This window comes from Glycine max, chromosome 6 (assembly GCF_000004515.6).
Source record: "Glycine max cultivar Williams 82 chromosome 6, Glycine_max_v4.0, whole genome shotgun sequence".
NCBI lineage: Eukaryota > Viridiplantae > Streptophyta > Magnoliopsida > Fabales > Fabaceae > Glycine > Glycine max.
This window is the reverse complement of record NC_038242.2, coordinates 41,152,889-41,174,134: the sequence shown is the minus strand read 5'-3', so window position 1 is coordinate 41,174,134 and position 21,246 is coordinate 41,152,889. Positions and strand designations below refer to the sequence as shown.

The following is a 21,246-nucleotide window of genomic DNA, read 5'->3' as shown; positions in this document are numbered from 1 at the left end:
AAGGATGGTGACCACAATCGCGCATAAATGGTTGAGGCTCTTGCAAAATCAACCTCCAGAGTGAAGGATTTTAGGAGAGGGGCAACGATGGCAATGAAGGATGACACGATGGAAGACGATGGTGGAGACGCAAAGGGGAAGGGTTTAGGGAAAGTGGAAGCGAAGGGGAAGAGGAAGGGGAAGTGTTTCTGGAGTGGCAGTGGTGCTAGTGGCGCAATGCGACTAGGCCATAATGGTTAAGGAAGGGGGCACTACTTGGTTAAGGTAGTGAGAAGTCGTATTAGAAAGGGAGAGATCAGTGGATGTAGGGATTTGGACTTGTGAGCAAAAGAGACATTTTATCCCATTTGGTAGTGTCAATAACACTACTAATAGTGGGGATAGTAGTTCCTTAATCTGAGAGCCAAACTAATTGAGAATGTGTTTAAAAGGGTGACTAAAGCAGGAGATCAAAGTTGACGAAGGAAGTGAAAGAGAGGGGGAGTGGCGAAAGAGAGGCAGGATGTGTCGTTGCTATAAAAGAGGGAGTGTGTCAAAGAAGGAAGAATGTTTGAAAAGGAAAGATTATTTAAGTAATTTGATTTTAAAAAATGGAAGGGAAGTGAACTTAGCAAACAGGGGAGTGAATATAGCAATAACCTAAATGCTTAATTGCACATTTTATCACTTAATTTTTATTATTTTACAAAAATTATCACCCAAGTTTTATTTTCACAAATTTTACCATTCAAGTTTTCAATTTTTGCACATTTTATCACCATTGACAAAAGAGGGATGATTTTGACTTTTGACATCGGTTATAATTATCAGTGATGTAGAAAGTAACTTTTTACATCGATTATAACCGCAATTGATGTAGAATGTCACTTTTCTATATCGATTATAACTGTAACCGATGTACAAAAATCTAAAAAAAAATTATTTTTTGCATCATTTTGTTATCAACGTGATGATAAAACGGACAAAAATTAAAAATTTGGATGATAAAATTGGTGAAATGTTGAAAGTTGAATGGTAAATTCATGAAAAAGAAACTTTAATGGTAGAATATGCAAAATTATGAAAGTTAGATTGTAAAATTGGTGAAAATAAAACTTGAATGATAAAATTTGTAAAATAATGAAATTTTAATAATAAAATTTATTTTTAAACCTAACCTAAATTTATTCAAGTTGAGGCCTGAGAATCTAGGCTACCCATGGATAAAAAAATTTTAAAAAAAACTTTAGTAAAAATTATAAGCTTTATGATAAAGGAAATTCAAAGAATTGGGAACTGAAAAAACTAAAAGTGTAAAGTGTGTAAAATTAGTGTCAATTTTTTTTCTTTTACTTTTAAAAAAGATGATCTCATAGAGACAACACTTATTTTTTTTAAGGGGCAAACAATATATTTAAAATATTCAAAGTAAAAAAATTTACTTTTATGGGGTAGTTGCCCCATTATTGTCTATGTACACCCACCCTTTATCTTAGGTATTGTTCTCTTCTCACGTGGGTTTTCATGATCTTGTTCTTAAAAAGTGCCTCTCAACACTCAATAGGTTGTGTTTTTTTATAAATTGTCTCTTGTCTCAATTTCTAATAAATGTGAGACTTTTTTAGTATAGAAAAATGGTTTTACAATATTGTATACATCAATTTTATCACCTTCATATTAAACTATCCTTGCAGAAAATATTATATGTAGTGATAAATGCAACAGAAGAAATTAAGGGGTCAAATATAACCTAGATGATTTTATAATAAAAAAAGGTATATATTTTGACGGAAATCTCTTCAAGTAAATTTTGACAAATGTTGTACAACTTAATTTATGATTTTTTTGTCCAAAGTTTATATAATGGTGATCAAATTCATAAATTTGAAATTAGACTCATACCCTCGAAGCCACTATTAGATTAGAGCCTAACAATAACAAGAAGAATAAGAAAGAGATAAGGAAAACAAAAATAATATATGAATAATATTAATAAAAGATAGGAATAATTATTAGTATGCCTCAAAATATAAGTTAACCCGTTATGTTGACATATAAAATATCAATCTATTTAATGAAATAACTTATATTTTATTTCATCTGTAAGCAAGATTCCTTGCAAAATCTTTAGTCATTTTCTTACAATTATTCTCCGTGTGCAAAAGTAATCATGCTATTGGAGAATAAAATAAAATGAGTTGCTGAAGGAAGTATGTTACTTTTTAGTTTTTTGGACTTTACTTGTACCTCAATGTCATATGAAAGGTTTTGTAAAGTTAAGAGGCTTATTATTTAAGCAAATTTTTTTAGAATTGCTGAACTAGATAGATTTTTTTAAGTCGATTAAAGTAACAAAATAATATGATATTATACTGATTTTTAAAATATTATATGTACCAACTTTAATGAGTTGCATTGTTTAAAGATACTCCAAAGAAAATTTTACTTAAAGAACGCAGACACTACCTTTGTTTGAATTTTCTTCTAGTCCTTTCCTATTGGTTTATATTAGTGTCTCCCTTTCTAATGCGCATCATTTTGTGATGTATTAGATGTGGCAAACATAATTAAGAAAGTACTTATCTTATCGCATGAACTTGCATTAATTATTAAAAGAAAACATTATCTTTTTTTGGTCACAAAGAACACATTATCTTCGATGTCTGAATTAGAAAATTGTCAAATTAAGTTAAAGGCCATTCAAAATATTTGCAATATTATACAAAATTCGCATAGACACACATATACAAGACAAGTTTAAAATATTTAAATATGGCTACGGACTACACAATGAAAAGAGATAAGTCCTCTCGTTTAAATGTTATTATGACATGATGATCGCGATTGACAGTATACAGAAGGCGTGGGCTTTTCTTAATTATTTGTGGTTCAATGTCACTTCAACTATTCCATGAAATATAAACTTTTTTCTTCACCTTGTAATATAAACTAGTCGATAATTTGTGTATAAGTACGGGTCATGTTCGCCAATTAATTTCCGATGCAAGAATTAAAAGAAAAGTATTGTAAAAAAAGGAAAAATACTAACATTGATATTAAAGAGTTTGATATTGGAAATTAATCTCCAACCATAGGAAGTTAGGCATCAAATAACAACACACATCGCACGTCACCAAATTGTCTTTCTCTCTTGACTCCTCCCCAAAACTCTATTAAGTGTTATATGAAAAATGAGCAAGTTTGATGGAATACAGCCGTTGCATCATTAGGCTGTGATTATGAACCAAAACCAAGCCTTAACTGCAACTACAATTTAAAACCTTTGTTTGCATATGCAATCTGGTTTCTCATTCTTTGCAAAAGGATAAGTGTCATTCAATAAGCAAGTTAGAGAATACAGACATATAACAAAAGCTTGCATCAATCATCAACAAATTGAGAATAACAATATGATATAAATAGTATAAATAGCAACATACTTTTGGAGGCTCCAATAATTGTGTCCTCAGTTTTGCTATTTTTTCCTTGAACTTAGATGATACTCTGCAAGTACCCATATTCAAATTCAAATGCATTAAATTATCAAAGACATAGAAGATAAACCTCAAACCAAAATTAGACCATAAGGCAAAGTGAGAGAAAACAAACATGGGAAAAAAATTACTTTTTGAGAGCAGAGAAATTAGGTTTGGAAAAAATTATTAACCAAAGAGAAGCATACAACTCCTGTCATCACAATATAAAAAAGGACATTTAGGTAGATCCAACATAATAATAATAATAATAATAATAATAATAATAATAATAATAATAATAATAATAATAATAATAACAATAACAATAATAATAATAATAATAATAATAATAATAATAACAACAACAACAACAAAATTAAATAGAATCATAATCTAGCTTACTGTAACAACAATAAACTTTATAATTTAAAATGTAAAATTGCAATATGAAATAAACAGTATAAATAGCAGCATACTTTTGGAGGCTTCAATAATTGTGTCCTCAGTTTTGCTATTTTTGCCTTGAGTTACTCGAGATGATACTCTGTTCAGTACAGATAATAATAATAATAATAATAATAATAATAATAATAATAATAATAATAATAATAATAACAACAACAACAACAACAACAATAAAATTAAATAGAATCCTAATTTGACTTCCTGCAACAACAATAAAATTTATGATTTAAAAGAAAAAGTAAGAAGGAAATACTTGAATAGGTTTATCATTACCAAAGCAAACATGATGAAATTCTAGGCATTATTTTGAAAGTCATTATTCTATTATGTGCATTCACACAGATATCAAAATAAACATTTCCAACAAAATATACAATTAAAAATTAAAAGTATATAATAGCTTACTCCTCCATTATTAAGAACTTCTCTTTCTTTTGGGTAGAGAAGTGTTTGTGGAGTTTTGTATTTTAAAAAAAACATTTTTATAATTAAGACATTCTAAACTTATATATATTTTTATTATTAATAATTTGAATATTCATTTGTTGTTGTTATTATTATTATTATTATTATTATTATGTAAACTCTAGTTGAAGGTCATTTTTTATGTTGTTGTTGTTGTTGTTGTTGTTGTTGTTGTTGTTATTATTATTATTATTATTATTATTATTATTATTATTATTATTATTATTATTATGTAGACTCTAGTTGAATGTCCTTTTTTATGTTATTATTATTATTATTATTATTATTATTATTATTATTATTATTATTATTATTATTATTATTATTATTATTATGTTGGCTTTAACTGAAAGTCCTTTTTTATGTTGTGATGATAGGAGTTGCATGCTAAAACAAAAATAGTTTTCTTTGATATTACAACCTACACACACTAGGAAGCTCAAAGAAAAATCTCAATGTTCACTCTCGGAATTAGAATATAAAAAAGGGTCTTCAGCTAGAGTATACATCATAATAATAATAATAATAACAACAACAACAACAACAACAACAACAACAACAACAACAATAATAATAATAATAATACAAAAAATCCAACCATGAATTGACCAAAAACCAAAAATGGCAGGAAAGCATCAACAAAAAAATACCCATAAAAAGACTTACCAAACATGTAGTCCTTTAGAACTTGCAGGATGAGAAAAGAAAGAAAGTAGGAAAGTTCCAAAAAAAATATGAAGAAAACTTTGGTATTAGAATGATAAAAGTTAAAATGAAAAAGGGAAAAAAATGGATGAAAACCACTACATACCCATAGCTTCTAGTTGTTGGATGAAAGCCATTTGATTTCTCATATGGAAAATATCAAGAAATCCACTAAAGAAAATTGAGGGAATTAAAAACAAAAACAAATACTGATCTTAGACATAAAAAAATTGTCCAATTAAGAACAATAACGGCTAAAGGAGTAGGTACTATAGCAGTGCAATCTGCTCCAAAGATATGTATAATGGGAGGTTTAGACATAAAAGTTAAACATGTAATTAAACTAATAGGATGAAAATACTTATCTTAAGCCTGCTTTCAGGTGCAATTTGAATGACAATGTTATTTCCCAAAGAAGCTACCTGTTCAAAAAAACAATAGACCAATAACCAGGGATCCTTCAAGAATCAATAAACAAAATGTTAAGAGTCTATTATGAACCATGGTCGTGGATAATATGGAGTTCAGCTAGCACAAAGCTGCAAAGAAAACATTTGAGTACTGAATATGATAGTCATTATAGGTATGAGCAAGGAAACTAAATATAGAAGAGCCTAGATATTAATCAGAAGCAAAAGAAAATAATGATTTGACCCAAAGAAACTAAACATATGAGAGAAAGAAAAACATGATAAAAATTACAGAAAATGAAAGAAAAAAAGTTACATTTTGTTGATATTGCACCTCGAGTTACACACCCACCTAATGAAGCAACAATTTATTTTTCTGATTAGAAAACAAACTAAGAAACTATAGAAGAACAGAGCCTACATAATAATAATAATAATGATGATGATGATGATGATGATGATGATACAAAACCAAATATAAGCATAAGGACATTCCTATGAGTTCGGAAAATATAAGCAACTAAAATTTTGATTTCTTAACATCTACAAAAGATGAACCACTTCTCAAAGTGCATGCTTTATTTAAGGAACCCAAAGAAACCAAACATTCAATAGCAAAGTGGAATGTTGAAGCATCACAATTCTGGGTATAAGGTTTCTAAGCTTATTCTACACATGCATTGAAATGTCATGTATGTATGTCATTTGTAACATATAAGAGAAAGAAAACCATGATAAAAATGACAGAAAATGAAAGAAAAAAAGTTACCTTTTGTTGATATTGCACCTCAACTTACACATCCACTCAACAAAGCAACAATTTATTTCCTGATTAGCAAACAAACTAAGAAATTATAAAAGAACAAAGCCAACATAATAATAATAATAATAATAATAATAATAATAATAATAATAATAATAATAATAAGAGATAGGAAATAATGTTTGGTTTTGTTTCATTATTATTATTATTATTATTATTATTATTATTATTATTATTATTATTATTATTATTATTATTATGTAGGCTCTGTTCTACTGCAGTTTATAAGTTTATTTTTAAATCAGAAAATAAATAAGAAGGATCAGGGAAGAAAATAAATTGTAAGTCTAATATCGCAACTCTAAACAGCTACATTGGGCAATCCCCCAAAGAAAAGAAAGAAGCTAATCCCTAATATTTACCTCGTTGACTGCATAGGACTTTTTTGGAGCACTGTCATCATGTTCCAGTCCAAGATATTGCTCCCAAGCACCATATATATCCCTTCTCTAAACAATCAAACAGTGCAAATTTGTAATAACTTACTCATGTAGAAGTTAAACAATATGCCTAAATAGATTCCATTGACCTTGATAGCTCTACACCCAGAAAGTAATTGAAGCAGGGCTGAAACACAGATGGACCAAACTTTCACATAATAGTTTAATTTAACTACAATGCAGAAGAAGAGAAAACAAAATTTTAACATAATTAGTAAAATATGCATCAATCTCCCATAAAACAAAGTTGACCAAGCTTTAAAAGGCCTAAAAAGTAGTGCTAGTGCAGATAATTGAATTAACACATACATATATTCCTTTCAAAACTCCACATCTGGAACTTGCAACTTTTTCTGTATTCGCAATTTGACATTAGCTAATTCTCACTGTCATATATAACAAATAAAAAAGGATCCCCAAAATTCTAATTTTGAAACTGTATATCATTTGGTTTAATGTCTACATTGACTAAACAAATAAAAAACTTGAAATTTAGGGGGGGGGGGGGGAATGTTGAATCTCAAGTACCCGTGAATGTGCTTGTTCTAAAAAATTGAAACTTTTTGGGGCAAAACTCCTCATCCAGCAACACCCAAGCCATCAATCATAGTTGTGCGTGAATCAGTTCCCGTCATTTGTGTTGAACATAACTCTACTAAGGTATTCTAAATTAACTTGCAAAATTAAAATGACAATATTCAGAAAAGAAATTTGAATCACAGGATGAAATTTTTTTTCGCTACATGTAAAATTAAAAGTATTCTATATCAGCAAAATTAGTATTCAAATTAAAAGTATTCTATATCAGCAAATTGATTTTGGTACTGCATATCATTAACGATTCAAATTGATTTTGGTACTGCATATTATCAAGAATATATAACAAATAAAAAAGGATCCCCAAAATTCTAATTTTGAAACTGTATATCATTTGGTTTAATGTCTACATTGACTAAACAAATAAAAAACTTGAAATTTAGGGGGGGGGGGGGGGAATGTTGAATCTCAAGTACCCGTGAATGTGCTTGTTCTAAAAAATTGAAACTTTTTGGGGCAAAACTCCTCATCCAGCAACACCCAAGCCATCAATCATAGTTGTGCGTGAATCAGTTCCCGTCATTTGTGTTGAACATAACTCTACTAAGGTATTCTAAATTAACTTGCAAAATTAAAATGACAATATTCAGAAAAGAAATTTGAATCACAGGATGAAATTTTTTTTCGCTACATGTAAAATTAAAAGTATTCTATATCAGCAAAATTAGTATTCAAATTAAAAGTATTCTATATCAGCAAATTGATTTTGGTACTGCATATCATTAACGATTCAAATTGATTTTGGTACTGCATATTATCAAGAAGAACAATATAACGATTCAAATTGATTTTGGTATTGCATATCATTATTCTATATCAGCAAAATTAGTATTCACCATAAAACTAAATAGAGACAACATCTTATCAAGAAGAAGAATATAATGATTTAGATTGATTTTGGTACTGCATATCATTTGCTTTAATGTCTACATTGACTAAACAAATAAAAAACTTCAAATTTAGGGGTAAAAATGTTGAATCTCAAGTACCAGTGAATTTGTTTTAGTCTATTTTATGCGTTTGTTCTAAGAAATTGAAACTTTTTGGGGTAAAAATAACAAAGAAAAACGATAAGCAAACATGCATGTAAGAAAGGATACATGATAACAGCACCGAAAGAGAAGCCGAACCTCGGCCAACACAAAAAAAAACAAAAATCTAACATGCATGTAAGAAACCATACATGAAAACAGCACAAAAAAAAAAGGCAAACCTTGTTTGTATCTGGAAAAATGAAGAGAAAAACATCAATAATAGGAAGTCAAAAGTTACACATTTATAAAAGAAAATACAACAGCAAAGCTACATTAAAAAATAGAACAACAAAAGTACCATGAACAGAGAAAAATGATAAGCTAACATGCATGTAAGAAAGGATGCATGAAAACAGCACCGAAAGAGAAGCCAAACCTCGTCCAACACGCATACACCACCATCTGCACACGAAACGCACCAAAACACGTCAAAATAACAATCCATAAACTCAATTGTAAATAACAGTGATCTAATGTTAAATAAAATGAATAAAAAAGAACACCACATTACCACCAAAAGCCCAAAACTTGTTCAAACCTGCACAACACAAAATCCAATCCGCATCATGGGTGATCGTTTATAAACCAAAAAATAGTAAATTAAAAGAAGAAAAAAATATATGAGAGAGAAAGAAATGAAATATATCAAATACCAAGAATAGATGCTTGGAATTGTGTAGAAGAGAAAAGGAATCCATGAACCAAAAACTGATCTCACACATAGTATCTCTCTCTGTGTGAAAGACGGAGATTGGAGGTGGTGGTGGTGGAGGAGCCTTTTGCGTTGTTTGTTCACGGGAGAAAGAGAAATGGAAAAATACGTGGAGCAACCAAGGGAGTGGGAAATGAAAAGGTTAGAAAAGAAGACACCTGGAACAATATGTGGAGCAACCAAGGGAGTGGGAAATGAAAAGGTTAAAAGACCAAAAAACCAAGAAAATGAACAGGTGTCACAACCTTAGGTAGGGACATTTTAGAATTTTCTAGGGGTATCTCTTTTATAGATAGTATATAGATTATGTACTTTGTCCATCAAAACATCAGTGGTTACAATTGAAGATAGTAGTAATGGTGGCGGTGATAATTATAATGGTCATGGTGGTGACTGTGTAACATCCAAATTTTTTTCGTAAATAAATTTAAAAAGATTTTTAGTAAATAAATAAATAAATAAAGAGCAAATAATTGACTGAATACCCTAGGTATAAATAGTTATGTTAAGTTAGGTGCCTCCTCTTAGCCTCATTTTCGTTTTTCCCCCTCTCTTCTCAAAACCCTTTCTTTTTCCCGCAGCTCACCAAAGCTGTTTCAGAAAAATGACGATCTCAGATAAATTTACCGTTGGATTGTCGTGACATTTTAACATCCCGTCCGCAACCCAATTATGAGTATGCTCACCGTTGGGAATTGTAAAATCATTTCGGAGCTAAGAGAAATACCCTTCGCAATGTAGATTTCTCTTTTCCCGCAGAAACCCAAAACGGTCTTAGTAAAAATACGGTCTCAGTTTCGTTAACCGTTGGATTTTCATAAAATTTGGATATGTATTTCGAAATTCAATTGCACACACTTTCACCGTTGGGATTTACGAGATAATACTAGTGGAGGGCGAAAAATGAATCGCATGAAGATAGTATAAGTGGAGGCTTCAATCTCTTCTCCGTCTCTCTGACGTTTGGGAATTCTATCGGGACAGTAGGAGGAATAACTTGAGAAATCTCAGGGAACCGCTAGAGATGTTGCTATCGTTGGCTGAAGACACGTGAGCCCGCTCAGAGGTAAGGGATGAGTTATTCACAATTGGGAATTAGTGAGAACATGTGTAGGGATCCTTAGAGATATCAATAGGAATGAGTTTTGGGGTGTTTTTGCAATTTTCATTTTATCCTTATAATTATTACAGTGAATTATATATGTTTGACAGACCAATTGTTGGGAAATTGATATGTTATTGTGTTGAGCGTGAATCCTATAAATCGAGTATTTTTTCTAATTAATATGAATTGATGAAATAAAGTAAGGAGAAATTTAGAGAAAGATATTGATTTTGTATTTTCTCTTTTTCTTGCTTTTAGGTTTTTATATATAATTTAAAAAATTAATATCATAATTGAAATTGACCAAAGTGTTCATATAATTATTTAAAATTTGCGCATTGAAAGCTTACTTTGTAATTTGTAATTCAATATGATGTATGCTAGTTTATATATAGAGAGGTAGTTATTTATATTAATAATTTATGTAAATAATATTGTAGAGTGTTATAGTATGATTCCAAAAATTATTAAGTATTGGAGTTTGAGAATATTATGGTTAAATTTGATGAACATGTGCATGTTGTACCTTATGAATATCATTAGGAATGTTATGAGATGGTTGATGTGATGTTATGAGATGTTAAAGTGTGGACATGATATTTGATTGTGAATAAGTGGATGTGTTTAACACCTGATGTTACATTTATTATATTGTGAGCTATGAATTATACAATAACCCGACCAGTGTTTATGCACAGTGTTAAAGAGAAAGTGTAGGTTCCTAGTTAGGAACCAGTGTTAAATTGTAGCGTAATTGTGTTAAACATATTTTAACACATGAGTGTGAGGTCGTGGGTATTGTATAATTCACGAGCAGTGTCTGTGTGCTAAAATGATTTTAGGGGTTGGACCTGAATCAGGAGGGAGAGGCCCTGACGGACTCTTTGGAGTGTAGGCCTTGGGGGTCCTCGGGTTTGAGTGCTCCTTTAAGCCTATGTTGGTCCCATATGGTTGGAGTATTCTCGCAAAACATCGTGACCCTGACTAGTCTCCCTATGATTTTACTTAGTGAAAGTGACCTGACAAACCCATTGTGTGGTGTGTCTTGTTATGTACTCGTAAGCGCCCCAGGGTGGTTTTTCACTGACATGGTACCACATTGCATATAGGCTTGAGTCTAATTGTTTATTATGAAATTAATGTGTTATTATGTCTTGATCAGAGCGTGTGATTCTTGTGTAATGTGATTGATGATTGAAAAGTGTGATTGATGGATGAAAAGTGAACTGTGAATGACAAAGTGGTGGAATTACGTGAATTACGTGTAAGTAAGTTTTATTTGATTTATATGATATGTATATCTAGTTGTCTTGTTTCTCTATTAGTTAAAAATGTGATAACTCACTCCCCGTGTGTTGTTTGTGTTTGGATCTTGGGATGATCTTGAACTTTGTGTTTGGGGGAGCATATGACTAGGTGAATTGCTTTAAGGAACATTGTGCTGAAGGACGTCGAGACACAATGCTCTGATAGGATGTGATAGTGGGACATAAATTTTTATATTAATTGCATGATGTTAGTCTATTTTATTTTATTTTACTGATTTAACAAAATATCTATGTAAATTTTGACGGCCTTATTTTGAGTCGAATATGTTTTAATAAGTTTTAATTGATAATAGTGAAGTGAATGTGAACCTTTTACCCGTGTGAATTTGGTTACCGATATTGTTATATATTTTGTTTATTTATATATATGTCGGGGTAGAGGGTGTCACAGATTACAACCATGAAAGATATATGGTGGCAGAGATGATAGTGGTTGATGATGGTGGTGATGACAGTGATAAATTATGATGGTGGTAGCGACAATCATGATGGTGACGAGTTAATTGAAATATTTTAGGGAGTAATAATTGAGATCTTTATAGATTTGTTTGTTGTTGTTTGATTATTTTTTTAAAGAATTGATGATATATTAAATTTTAATTTAAAATTCTAAATATTTTAATGTCAATCATTTATTATTTTTAATCTTAATGTTATGATTACTATTAATTGTTCTCATATTCTTACACATGTTCTCACGGGAGTCATGCTCTCTATATATAAGTCACTTGAGAGTTTTACAACGGCCAAATATAACATGCAAAAATATCCATTAATATAATTTATATACATATTTAAAATGTCTATTATTATTATTATTATTATTATTATTATTATTATTATTATTATTATTATTATTATTATTATTATTATTATTATTATTATTATTATTATACAATTTAATGAATTTTAAAATGATTATGATAATAACATTGAATGCTATCTTTTTCATATTATAATAACAATAATAATATACTATTAGAGTTTATAAAAAATCAACAAAAACTAAAATCTTTATAAATATAAATGTAATAAGTGTTTTTATTTTTATATATAAGATATAAATAGGTTTATTGAAAAAGAAATCTAAAAATAATAATTTTTCTTATTATTGTTTATTAGATAGATTAAGAGAAAAATAATAAAATAATAAAGTTTAGTCAAATAAATCTGAAATGTCCTAAAATTAAAAAAAAATATGTTTGTACATAACAATAGAGTGATAATTATATTCAAAAATACATTTTTAAATATTATTTTAAGAATTATTATTATTATTATTATCAGTGTTTTCTTATCAATAATTAGTTTTCAAATGAAAATATATTTAAAAACTTTTATTTCATTTTCTTATAATCCTAAATAATTTATGTATATAAAAACACACACACACACATGGGAGCGATCACACACACATATTTTCTTATAATCCTAAATAATTATTAAAATTTATTTTATGAACTATTATAATTACAAATAAATATTTTATAAATATTTAAGTAATATGTAATAATAAAAGTAATAAATGAATTATCATAAAATAGTAATAATAAACTTCACTTTAGCTTTATCATTAAATAGTAATAATAATAATTTCATTGTTTTAATGGAGAGTGTTCAATTTAAGTTGTAATGAGGTAAAATCAATTAAAAATTTCAACAATGACAATTTAAAATAAAAATTTAATTTTATAATTATTTTATTAAAAAAACCCTTAATTGTAGGCCCACAAAATTCAATTTCTATAAACATATTAATGTTCACAATAACAAGATAATCATATTAAAACTACAATAAACACACTAAAAGAAGGGGTTGAATACTGTATATATTAAAGATAAAAACTTTTCACAATAACATAGATAATATGGATAAAACAGAGACAAACATTGGTCGTCCATTGATAACAAACAGACTACCAAAAATAAACTAAGTGGTCGTCCGATGATAGTTAAGAGTTTCTTAAAACAGTTTTTCAAATAAGCACTTGGTGTAAAGTGATGTTAGCAAAAGCTAATAAGAATACTTAATAAAGTAATATGGAGAGAAGTAGAACAACTTGGTTTATAATGATTCGCTCAACCTGAGCTACGTCCAATTCTCCTTTACTCACTAGTAAAGAGTTCCACTAATCAATAACTGATTACAAATAAGTATTATAACCCGTCACTCCTAGCTTTACAAATATTCTTAACACCATTTCTAGTATCTTAGACTCCCCCTGAAGCTAAGAACATAAGTATTTTTTTTAACACTAAGCCACTTTTGGCTTTCACAAACAAATGTTTGATTAAATACAAGTATTCTTAGCACTCAAGGGGTGAATATACAATTAAGCACGGATACAAACTACTTTGTTTTGCAAAGGATAATAACAATGTAAAACTTGTAGTGTTAATAACAGAGTTTCTCTTTGAATTTCTCTCGTGCTCTTGTTCTTTTCTTTTTCTCATTTTTCGTTCGTTGCTTCATTAAGGGAGACATCCTTTTATAGACTTCAATAAGATATCCATTGTGCGATTTGTACCATTATCTTGATAGGACTGTTGTCTCACGTAGAGCAATTGGTTGATGTGTCAAGCTCTGAATGACGAGGATTTATATGAAGTACAAACAATGTCATGTGCTTTTTGTCTGCTCTCAAAGTGACCTTTAAGAGAATATTCCACTGAATTCTTTTATTCTCTTCTATACTGTCTTTTTCTTAAAAAACTTTAGCTATTGTTAGTCGTCATTTACGACTAGCTTTTGTATTGAATAATTATATGAAATTAGCATATTTCCCTCAATTTATAGTTCTTTTTGTAGGATTTGTACATATTTTTATGGTTTAGTTGATTTTGCTCAGCAGATACTCCCAATTTTGTGAATTAATATGAATCAACTTCAGTTTCAAGCCAAATGAAGAGAAGGTCTAGTAGCTGATGTCTCGCTAAGCAAGGGATATGCGCTTAGCGAGTGACATCCACTAAGCGAGGCACTCAATCCGCTTAGCGCGTGGGGAAACCCTAGAAGAGGATCTGTCTTAGATGTTCGCGCTCAGCGTGCCGTCAGCTCGCTCAACGAGTCGTTTGTCCTTTCTCGCGTGATGAGAATCCTGAAACTGGCCAAATGCAGGCTAAAGGCCCAAGTGGAGAAGGACAAAGCCCCCAAGTGGAGAAGGATGAAGGCCCAGAGGCAGAGATAGTATCAAGACTATTAATTGTTGCTGAAGGCCAAAATTAATTTGAAGGCCCATAATAAATATGTTTTAATTTTTTTATTTATAATTTTTTTGACCCAAACTGTTTTAAAGGTCCATGTCTATTTTTATCTTTTTGTTCAGATACACTATAAGTATTGGTTTTTGTTTTCAATAAAGGAACTTTTGGCATTTTCATAAAATTTGGTGAGAGCTTCTCTCTGGGTTCCTTGTTGAACCAATCTCAGACTTATCAAGGTAATCCTTGTGGCGTCTACCCTGACTTATCTTCATTCACTGGAAGTGGCATCATCCAAAATCTCCGTAGCCTGTATCAAGCGATCCGCCCCATAAGGATCACATCATCTGGTATCAGAGCTTCAGGTCTTGATACAGGTTCTATCTTATCCTATTTTTTTTCTTTGTAATTTGTCCAGGTTCGTGTTTTGTCCTTGTTTTGTTATTTGCGTTCTTGTTTGCGTCTTGTTTCATTCTTGTTTGGGTCTTGTTGCGTTCTAGTCTTTTGTCCTTGTTCTGTTATTTGTTTTCTTGTTTGCGTCTTGTTGTGTTCTTGTTTGTGTCTTTGTTTCATTCTTGTTCTTGTTCTTGTCACGTTTTTGTTCTTGTTCTTGTTTCTTGTTTCTTGTTTCTTTCAGACTTTGTGTCAAAAAAAAATCTGTTTGAGTTCTGTGTCAAGTTAAAAAAAAAGTTGCAGAAATTTTGAAAAAAAAAAAGAAGAAAAGAAAAAAAAGTGGGTGTTTGATCTTTGAACACGAAATTGAGGCAGTTAGAGGCTTTTTTTTGGCAGAAAACCGTGTACTAAATCCCCTTATCTGGATTCTCCTCTGAATTTTGAGCGTTTTGATATATAGTTGGCCTCAAACGGACAACCGTAGCAAAAGTTATGAGCATTTGAAGTTTACTGGTCATATCTGTTATCTTATCTGTTATCCTATCTGTTATCTTATTTGTTATCATATCTGTTATCCAAATTAAATCTAATTTGTTATCCAAATCCAATATAATCTATTATCCAAATCAAATCTAATATACTATCCAAATCGAATCTCATCTTTTATCCAAATCAAATCCAATCTGCTATCCAAATCAAGTCCTAGTTGTTATCCCAAATCAAATATATTACTCAGTCTGTGATAATTATATTGTCTTTCCTTTTACTTTATATTACCTTGTGTGTCTAATTTGGTCCATCCAGGAACTTAAGAGGGAACACGAGTGGTAAAAGGCAAGAGGGAATACATTACACAAAAGCCTATATTGAGAGCATCAAGCACGAGTGAACTACCATCAAAGAGAGAAACACGTGAGTAGAGTGTGGTGAGGTCTTGAATCTTTTTTTTTAAATTACTGCAAAAATTCTTTGTTCCTTAATCATGGCAGGAGCTGGTGACAATGGTGGTGTATATCATCAACTGGACGGATTTCAGTGCTTATTACTGGACGCGATGACTAGACAAATGCAACGTTTGTTGAAACCTAACAATGAAGAGTTCTACAGGCGAATAGAAGGACTAGAGCACCAAATGAATCCAAATGTTGGGAGACCTTATAGTGGCAACAGAAGGGTCAATGATGGATCGAACCGAATAAAGCGGCAAGACAGAAGTGAGGGAGTAAAACTCAATGTATCATCTTTTAAAGGCAGGAGTGACCCAGACGCCTACGTTGACTGGGAGATGAAGATTCAGCATGCATTCTCATACAATGATTATCCTGAAAAGCAGAAGGTGAAGTTAGCAGCAGCTACATTCTCAGACTATGCCCTTGTTTGGTGGAAGAAAAATCAAAGAGAGATGAAAAGAGAAGAAAGGCGGGAGATAGATACATGGACTGAGATGAGAAGGGTTATGCGAAAGAGGTATGTTCCAACTAGCTACAGTAGAACCATGCGACAAAAACTCCAAAGGTTATCCCAGGGAAGTTTGATTGTTGAGGAGTACTACAAGGAGATGGAGATGGCACTAGTGAGGGCCAACATTGAAGAGGACACCAAAGCAGTGCATGATGGCTTCACCAACAAGATTTCTTTCCAACACCATGACCATAAAATTATTCTTAAGCCTCTAACCCTTAGAGAAGTGTGTGATGACCAAATAAGAAAGAGAGAAAAGAGAGAACAAGAGAGAGACAATAGTGAGGCACCACAGAGGAATAGAAAAAGGAAGAGTGATACACTTGAGTGATGGAGTGATACACAAGAGGGAGAGAGTGATAATTCTAATCAGTTAACTATTTATGTTTCTCCTAGTGTCCAACCCTTATTGCAGGAATTTAAAGATGTCTTTCCCAAGGAGATTCCTCATGGTCTGCCACCTTCAAGAAACATAGAACATCAAGTTGATCTCCTTCCAGAAGCTTCATTGCCTAACAGGCCAACTTACAACAGCAAGCCCCAATAGACTCAACATAAGGATGCACAAGCCAAAGTTGAGTATGTGAAAAGATTGTATGACCAAGTAAACGTGCAAATTTCAAAGAAGAATGAAAGTTATGCCAAGCAAGCCAACAAGAAAAGGAAGGAAGTGGTACTTGAACCCGGTGATGATCCTGGACATTTGAGGGCAAATGTTTTCCCAGAAGGAGGAAATGATGAGAATCCTGAAATTGGCCAAATTCAGGCTAAAGGCCCAAGTGGAGAAGGGCGAAGGCCCAAGTGGAGAAGGACAAAGCCCCCAAGTGGAGAAGGATGAAGGCCCAGAGGCAGAGACACTATCAAGACTAATAATTGTTGTTGAAGGCTCAGAGATTAATTTAAAGGCCCATAATAAATATGTTCTAATTTTTTTGGCTCAAACTGTTTTAAAGGCCCATGTCTATTTTTATCTTTTTGTTCAGATACACTATAAGTATTGGTTTTTGTTTTCAATAAAGAAACTTTTGGCATTTTCATAAAATTTGGTGAGAGCTTCTCTCTGGGTTCCTTGTTGAACCAATCTCAGACTTATCAAGGTAATCCTTGTGGCATCTACCCTGACTTATCTTCCTTCACTGGAAGTGGCATCTTCCAAAATCTCCGTAGCATATATCAAGCGATCCACCCCGTAAGGTTCACATCATCGCGCTGAACACGCCCAGCTCACTAAGCGAAAATTCACTAACTCACGCTTAGCGAGAAAATGGCACTAAGCGAGCCTTTAGAATCTGAAACGTCAAGGAGCCTTTAAAACATTGAAGTTGGCGTAAAACAAAGGGGGGATACAGAGAGGAAACGAAGAGACACACCCAGAGAGACGAAAAACATAGCAAAGCTCCAGCCTTTAGAGAGTTTAGGTTTTAGGAGTGATTTTAGGGTTCTAGGGGTGGAGGAGACATCCTCATCCATTTGTAACCTTAGTTTTTCTTCAAAAATCTATCCTTTTTGCTGAAAGTTACTAACTTGCAATGGAAGCCTAAACGTCCTGTTGGAGATTTCTGCTGAACATTTGATGTAATATTCTCTCACTATTTATTTAAAGATGTTTTTATGTGTTCATTGCTTCTATCTGCACTTATTTATTGCATGCTTGTGGCTTGATCACCCATTTGTACATAAAGTTAGGATTTTTAGTACTGGGAAGTGCTTTAAAACCTTAGAACTTGATAGAGCAGGCTAGAGAACTATATGTCTGGGGACGGAGTGCAGTGATTTAGTTTATATTATGTTGTAATCTTAATGCAACTCGTTTAAACTAAGTTTATTGAGGGATCAAGGACGAAGTTTAAATAGAGTTAGGCCCATTCACTCTAGGGGTCGTTGTTTGGGTAGTTGTTTTCAGCATAAGAACACTAAAATCGTGTTAATTAGAGAAAAATAGTTAGTAACATCAAAGTCGGTTCGATAGAATGACCCAACGTTTTTACTTGACTATTTTTACCTCTCGCTTTTAGACATTTTAAATTTGTAGTTAATTAGAATTGTAGACAAAAACCCTCTTTTGATTATTTACTTGTTTTACACAAATGCTTACTTATTGAATGCACATTTTCTGAATGAAACAAGTTCCCTGCGATTCGATACTCGATTCTTACCGTTTTATATTACTTGTGCGACTCAATACACTTGCTGATTAGCATTCACAGATCATTATTCCCGAACAAGTTTTTTCCGCGAAACAGCTATTCAAATGTAAGAGACACAAATATAATGTGAATAAAACACTACATGAGCACTTCCCTTTTTTGTGATATAGTCTTTAAGACTAAACGCACGACTTATGACACTATGTTATATTGTTATGCACAAGAGTGGATGCTCACTTAATATAACATGTTGGATGCTAGGTTAAAATAGAGCATATTTTTTATAGATGTGGACGATTTTCCTTTAACATAATAATCCTATCCACTTGTCAAAAACTCATTAGAATATCAATAATTTATACTTATGTTATACATCAAAATCTAGGTTGGATGACACGCATGGTCGTTTAGACACAACACATATATTTGTATTTGTTTTATTTTTTAATTTATACAATTTATATATGTATTACATCAATTTTCTTGCTTGAAGAAACAATAAACCCGAAAATAAAATTCATTAGGCCTAATATTTTTTAAGATAACAACTTTTCAATAAAAAATTAATCAATTATCTTGCTCAATTTTAATATAATTATATTTAATTTTCTAGTAAATATTTTTAAAATTAATTTTATTAATGTACATATATTCTTCATAAATATAAAGAATATATAATTTAATTGAATCATGCATCACACAGGTTTAAAATCTAGTAAAATAGTAAACTTCACTTGAAATTTTTAAACTGTTAGATCAACACTTACACTCTATAATAGTTGTTGATTTGAGAAAATAATATGAAACTTGGTCGTTGATCAAAACCTAAACTCTATAATATTTTTTTATTTAAATTAATTTGATGTAATATTATTGGAGGATTAAATAGCTCACACTAATGGTCTTTATTATAAAATGATTATCATAATAACATTGAATTTTATGTTTTTTTTTTGTAACACCCAAGATTCTAGATCAAAACATTGCTTGGAAAACTCTTGTTAATTTTTATTATTCTTGAAATACATGTCAATAAATTAATACTTTCTTCAAAACTCGAGTAATGTATTTTTTTAAAAAAACATATGCGGATAAACTTCATTGTAAAACTTGTGTAAATAAATCTCAATAAAACGTATAAAAACACATTAACATCATTTCTTGAAAGTCAATACAATTAAAAAAAATCATAATAGGTTTACAATAAGTGCAACCTTCAGAAAGATATGAACCTTGTAACAGAGTAATTAAATACAAGGGTGAAATAAAAGAGTTTTATATATAATAATAAAATGTACCATAGTATCATGTCACATGAAAGTAAAAAGTAATTAGAACCCATAAATGTATGAGAGTAAGTGTAACATGTAAATCTATAACAAATATGACTATCTAAACCTTACTACACCCAACTCTAAAATGGATACATCCAAAAGAAAACATAGGTCTCAAAGCAGACATCTACCCAACCTAAGGTACCAAACTATATCTAAGACAGATCCTCATCCTCGTTAGATAAAGGTTCTAACTATCACAACAACTATTTGTACTCCTTTATCTCTGTAACAACCGTGTTTTTTTTAAGTTTTCCTATAAAATAAAATTAATAAATTAATAAATAAATAAGTAAAAGTAATTAGGTCATAAATTTTCACTATATAAACCAAATGTTAACCTAGAGCAGCTTTTACAAAACACTTATGTTCCTTTCTTCTTTTTCTGATGCACAAAAACCCTATTAGAGTAACCAGAAGATGAGCTCTAGAGAGCACCAAGACGCCACAATTGCTAACGGAGAACATTTGAGCGACTACATCGAGGTAAGGGATGAGTTATTCACACTTGGGGATTAGAATGAACATATATAGGGATCCCTAAAGGATCAATTTTTGGATGTTTTGGGTTGTTTTTATAAAATTTTAATTCATGAACCCTTTCAAATTGAATTTTTCATACGCTAAATTGAATGTAATATCTATTATTATGAAATTCTATGATCCTGTTTAGTGCATATCGATATGATAATTTTTAGTGTATATAAGATTTTTTAAAATTATCAATTGTTATTACTTGATTTATTTGGTATATTAACGCGTATGATTGTTCGTTGTTTGACGCTTGTAATTTACCATTTTTTTTAGAATGTGTCAGTGAATTGTTATCATTGGAATGAAAAATTTGATCCAAATAATTGTATTTTTTTTGTTTGTAATCAAATTGTTTTGAACCACGCATACATACTGGGCTTTGTTGAAATATATATATATATATATATATCCTTCTTGCTTTTTGGGTGAAAGTGCCTATACGTGATTCCTCGTGGTACCATTTTGCTGTTTGAGATTTCTATAGCAATAATAATAATAACAAATAAAATAAGGTTATAGAAATTATTTTCTTTTCATAAATAAATTAAATATTATTATAAAATTTTTATTTTATTTCTTTTCAGTTATATATGTTATATAAGCTAGTAATTACAATTATTTTTTTATAAATGGTTGT

The 21,246-nt window shown here is 30.7% G+C and overlaps 1 protein-coding gene and 1 long non-coding RNA gene across 3 annotated transcripts; both read right to left on the bottom strand.

Moving 5' to 3' along the window:
• Positions 1–3,087: 3,087 nt before the first annotated feature.
• LOC106799171 (uncharacterized) lies at positions 3,088–4,470 on the bottom strand. The gene is made up of 3 exons (XR_005891847.1): positions 3,932–4,470; positions 3,605–3,666; positions 3,088–3,483 (listed from the first exon to the last, which is right to left on the bottom strand). It is a non-coding gene; the product is annotated as an uncharacterized lncRNA (long non-coding RNA).
• A 173-nt stretch (positions 4,471–4,643) lies between these two features.
• LOC102662142 (ubiquitin C-terminal hydrolase 13) lies at positions 4,644–7,620 on the bottom strand. 2 transcript variants are annotated; one of them, XM_041016078.1, is made up of 5 exons: positions 7,292–7,620; positions 6,853–6,890; positions 6,686–6,772; positions 6,270–6,328; positions 4,644–5,852 (listed from the first exon to the last, which is right to left on the bottom strand). In XM_041016078.1, exons 1-5 carry the CDS (start codon positions 7,362–7,364, stop codon positions 5,813–5,815), a joined length of 297 nt encoding a protein of 98 aa, XP_040872012.1. In that variant the 5' UTR covers positions 7,365–7,620; the 3' UTR covers positions 4,644–5,812. The 2 variants fall into 2 exon arrangements, with proteins under 2 accessions (XP_040872012.1, XP_040872011.1); XM_041016077.1 differs by lacking the exon at positions 7,292–7,620 and having other exon boundaries at positions 4,644–5,512; positions 6,853–7,282.
• Positions 7,621–21,246: the final 13,626 nt, after the last annotated feature.

Bases quoted from the DNA above. Each gene is read 5' to 3' on its own strand.
- LOC102662142 (XM_041016077.1), bottom strand. From the start codon at position 7,074: ATGTATGTGTTAATTCAATTATCTGCACTAGCACTACTTTTTAGGCCT. The intron at 6,773-6,852 runs GTCAATGGAATC...TTGATTGTTTAG, and splicing joins CTGGGTGTAGAGCTATCAAG to AGAAGGGATATATATGGTGC. The intron at 6,329-6,685 runs GTAAATATTAGG...TTTGCTAATCAG, and splicing joins AGTCCTATGCAGTCAACGAG to GAAATAAATTGTTGCTTTGT.